Here is a 1,511-nt window from a genome sequence, read left to right on the forward strand (position 1 = left end):
ATATCAAAAAATCAGAACTTATTTATTTTTTTTTTATTTTTAAATATTGATAATTAACTGCCAATCAAAAATAATAAATTCTGCTCGTGGTTAGGAGAGTGTAATGCACGCGCATTACCTGAAAGAGCAATCATATCTGTCTGGGTAAGGCCGTTTGCGGCGAAGAGTGAATTGAGCTGGTTCAAGTTGAACCCTGGCTGCGGCAGCTTCCCATTCACATCTGAAGCCCTTGACTTCAACCCATCATATCTCCCTAACTCTACCTCATAGTACGGTCCACCAGCCTGAAATTAAACACGACCAACAATGCAATTAACTATTCAATTTCCAAAATATTAATTAAAGTTATATGATGAAGCCAAGGAACCAACGAACCAGTGAAATAACATCACGGGTTGCCATGGTAAGAATATCTGCGCATGAGACTTTATTTCTGCAGAGAGGGACAGCATCCACGGCTGCTTTTGCTCTGATCACCGTGTCAAAGCCGTCTCCGGCCAGTGAGAGATTGTCAGGATGATCCTTCTCTGCTTTGTTGTTTGGAGTCGAAGCTACCAAAACTGAAGCATCACAACCCTGTCACATATATATCACACATTTACTTCTTTACTTTTAACATTTTACTACAAATTGCATGCAGTAATTAATTGTTCATTTACCTACTTACCCTCACAAAGCAATCATGGAAGAAGAGGCGAATGGTAGCAGGGACAGTGACAAATGTTTCATGGAACTTCTTCTTAACTGCATCTCTGACTATGTTCTCAACATTGGGGCAGATTTTTGCATAATGGTGTCGACTTAGCTGAGCTGAAGTACCATGTGCAACACTTAATAAGAGAAACCACACAAGTAGAACATTATTAAGCTGGGACATTTTTCTCTGTGGGAGGTAGAAGTATAAGAAAAATGCAGAGATATTTTGCAGAGTGGGAGAGTGAAATTATAGCTAAAGTGGAAAAGTTTAGGGGAAAGGGAGCATATATTATACTGCCTATAAAATTGTCGGGGTCACGAGCCAGTTGTAATAAAATATTATTATTCTATTAAACTTTTTGGTTTTACAGCAATAAAGTGCGTTTAGAAATTAGAATGAATAATAATAGAAGAATGATAGGTACATACTCTACTTTGAAAGGGACACAAATAACTACCAGCCAAACCTAGAAAAAAAGAGAGGGGTAAAAGAACTCCGTGAAACTAAGAAAAAATAACATGTCATAAAACCACTCATTTCAAAAGTTTAAAAGATAGAATATATATATCCGTAACACTCTTTTTTAAATAAGAGCATTTTTTGAGTTTGTTTGATTTTTGTATAGGTTTTTTTTTTATTTCCTTATGCAATTTTTTTATTTTTGAAGTTTATCAAATATCGAATTCTAGACTTTTTAGACATAAAACTCTAATATCATATCAAAACTAGTGAAACTAATTAAGGAAAGAAATTCCACAGCTCTTTGAAAAGAAGCTGTGCTAAGCTTGAGCAGATTGCAAAATTCAAAACAGAG

General features: G+C 35.5%; 1 protein-coding gene across 1 annotated transcript in view; it reads right to left on the minus strand.

Annotated features, from left to right (window-relative positions):
• Nucleotides 1–976, minus strand: part of LOC107642716 (peroxidase 51) — a 6,142-nt gene extending 5,166 nt beyond the window's left edge. Inside the window, exons 1-3 of the mRNA XM_016346170.2 lie at nucleotides 668–976; nucleotides 376–576; nucleotides 119–284 (exon numbers count right to left, since the gene is read on the minus strand). Coding sequence (XP_016201656.1) covers nucleotides 119–284; nucleotides 376–576; nucleotides 668–877 — 577 coding nt within the window. The 5' untranslated portion in view covers nucleotides 878–976. The remainder of the gene's footprint in view (nucleotides 1–118; nucleotides 285–375; nucleotides 577–667) is intronic.

The sequence above is a fragment of the Arachis ipaensis genome, chromosome B05 (genome assembly GCF_000816755.2).
Source record: "Arachis ipaensis cultivar K30076 chromosome B05, Araip1.1, whole genome shotgun sequence".
In the NCBI taxonomy this organism is placed as follows: domain Eukaryota; kingdom Viridiplantae; phylum Streptophyta; class Magnoliopsida; order Fabales; family Fabaceae; genus Arachis; species Arachis ipaensis.